Source organism: Otolemur garnettii, unplaced genomic scaffold (genome assembly GCF_000181295.1).
Source record: "Otolemur garnettii isolate 467f Iridium unplaced genomic scaffold, OtoGar3 scaffold00151, whole genome shotgun sequence".
NCBI classification, from domain to species: Eukaryota; Metazoa; Chordata; class Mammalia; order Primates; family Galagidae; genus Otolemur; species Otolemur garnettii.
Genome location: NW_003852546.1, coordinates 1,997,856 through 2,000,607, shown reverse-complemented (window position 1 = coordinate 2,000,607; position 2,752 = coordinate 1,997,856). Strand labels below are relative to the sequence as shown.

Here is a 2,752-nt window from a genome sequence, read left to right as displayed (position 1 = left end):
TAGGACTCCGGGAGGCCAGAATGGGTGAGTCACTTGAGCTCAGGACCCAGCCTGAGCAAGAGTGAAACCCATCTGTACTTAAAAAAAAAAAAAAAAAATTAGCTGGGCCTTATGGCCAGCTACATGGGGGGCTGAGGCAGGAGGATCTCTTGAACCCAGGAATTTGAGGTTTCTGTGAGCTAGGCTGACACCACAGCACTCTAGCCTGGCAACAGAGTGAGACTCTGTCTCAAAAAAATTAACAGGACAAAATTTTTCAAAAAAACATTTTAAGTAAAAAATAAAAATATCATACTCTTGGGCAGCACCTGTGGCTAAGTGGGTAGGGCGCTGGCCTCATATACCGAGGGTGGTGGGTTCAAACCCAGCCCTAGCCAAACTGCAACAAAAAAATAGCTGGGCGTTGGGCACCTGTAGTCCCAGCTACACCGGAGGCTGAGACAAGACTCCTCGCCTAAGCCCAGGAGTTGGAGGTTGCGGTGAGCTATGTGACGCCACTGCACGCTACCAAGGCCAAGAAAGTGAGACTGTCTCTACAAAAAAAAAATATTATTTTAAAAAATCATACACTTTAGCTATCACCTCCCAACCTTATTCTACCTTCTAGCTCTAAGAAACCACTAATTTGCTTGTCTCTACAGATTTCCCTATTACAGACCTTTCATATGAATGGAATCCTGTAATGTAGTCCAAAGACTGGATTCTTACACTGAGCGTGAGATTTTTAGTTTTGTCCATGCTGTGGCACGCATCTGTGCTTCATTTCCTTTGGGCAAATAATATTCTACTACATTTTTATACCACATTTTGTTTACCCTTCATCAGTTGGTGGACATTGGGTTGTTTCCACCTTGTGGTTATTTTGAGTAATGCAGCTATAAACATTTGTGCACAAATTTTTGAGTGGAGATATAGATTTGTCATGAATATGCAGTTGGTCCTTCCACAACACAAGTTTGAACTAGGTGGGTCCACTTATACATGGATTCTTTTCAATAAAAATATTTGAAGGTTCTAAGGGGATTAGCAACAATTTGAAAAATTAGCAGATGAACCACCGTCCCTAAGGCAGCAAGACCAACTCGTCCTCTTCCTCCTCCTCTTCCTCCTCCTCCTCCTCCTCCTCCTCAGCTTACTTCTTGTGAAGATGATGAGAATGAAAACCTTTATGATGACCTACTTCCACTTAATTAAAAGTAAATATATTTCCTTTTTCTGATCATTTTCTTTGATTATTAATATGATCATATTAGAGACAAGTTCTCTCTGTCACCCAGCCCAGAGTGCAGTGGTGTGATCCTAACTGGAGCTCCTAACTCCTGGACTGAAGGGATCCTCCTCTCTCAGCCTCCTTGGGTAGCTGGATCTACAGGCCCACACCACAGGGTAATTGTTTTTATGTTTTGTAGAGATGGGGCCTCACTATGTTGCCCAGGCTGATCTCAAACTCCTCGCCCCAAGCAATCTTCCTGCCTCAGTCTCCCAAATTGTTGGGGTCACAGGCATGAGCCACTGTGCCTGGTGCCTTATGATTTTCTTTTCTGTTCTGTTCTTTTTTGGCTGGGGGATGTGTTTGAACCCGCCATCTCAGGTATATGGAACCGGCGCCCTACCCTTTGAGCCACAGGCCCTGCCCCTTCATTTTTTTTTTTTTGGAGAAAGAGTCCCACTATGTGGCCGGTGATAGAGCGCTATGGCATCACAGCTCACAGCAACCTCAAATTCTTGGGCAATTCTCTTGCCTCAGCCTCCCAATTAGCTGGGATTATAGGCATCCACCACTACGCCCAGCTATTTTTTTATTGTTTAGCAGCCTGGGCGGGTTCCAACCTGCCAACCTGGGTGTATGTGGCCTGCGTCCTAACCTCTGAACTACGGGTGCTGAGGCACGATTTTCTTAATAACATTTTCTTTTTCTTTTCTTTTCTTTATTTTTTAGAGACAGAGTCTCAAGGAGCCCACCACAACGCCCAGCTATTTTTTTGGTTGTATTTGTCATTGTTGTTTGGCGGCCAGGTCTGGATTCAAACCTGACAGCTCCAGTGTATGTGGCTGGCACCCTAGCGGTTTGAGGTACAGGCGCCAAGCCATAACATTTTCTTTTTCTCAAGCTTACTTCATTGTAAGAATAAAGTATATAATACATCTCTAACACACACGTACATGTTCATCATCTGTTTATGTTATTGGTAGGGCTTCCAGTCAACAGCAGTTTATTAGTACTTAAGGTTTTCAGGAGTCAAAAGTCACATGCGATTTTCTACAGGATGGGGGTCAGCGCCCCCCACGCTCCTGTTGTTCAAGGGTGAACTGTATAACTACAGTGGAATTACTGGGTTATATGGTAACTCTACGTTTGATCATTTGAGAAACCGAAGAGGATTCCTGGTGCCGCAGGAGTTCAGGCAGAGCGGAAGTGGCCATGCCTGGGGGCTGGCTCTCCGTGTGACCTAGGCGGCTCCCTCTCATCCTCCGGCCAGGCCCGTCTTTCCCTGGCCAAGCCAGCACGTCCCGCCTATTCCCTGCCCAGTACAAACTCCCGGCCTGGGCGAGGCACTTTAATCCGCCTCTGGGTGGAGAGCACTGCGTCCTCTGGCAGCGCAAGAAGACCTGCGAGCTCACCATGCTGCCGGAGCAATTTCGCGCACTGCTGAGCGCGGTGGCCTGTGGGCTCCTGCTTCTCTTTGGTGTTCAGGGTGAGGCTCCCGCGAGGGGCAAGAGGGATAAGGGGTCGGATCTGCCCAATTCTGCA

General features: G+C 46.8%; 1 protein-coding gene across 1 annotated transcript in view; it reads left to right on the top strand.

The window, feature by feature from the left end:
* Nucleotides 1-2,579: 2,579 nt before the first annotated feature.
* LOC105887972 (cocaine esterase-like) overlaps nt 2,580-2,752 on the top strand; it is a 12,844-nt gene continuing 12,671 nt past the window's right edge. The window contains exon 1 of the mRNA XM_023518890.1: nt 2,580-2,696. Coding sequence (XP_023374658.1) covers nt 2,624-2,696 — 73 coding nt within the window. The 5' untranslated portion in view covers nt 2,580-2,623. The remainder of the gene's footprint in view (nt 2,697-2,752) is intronic.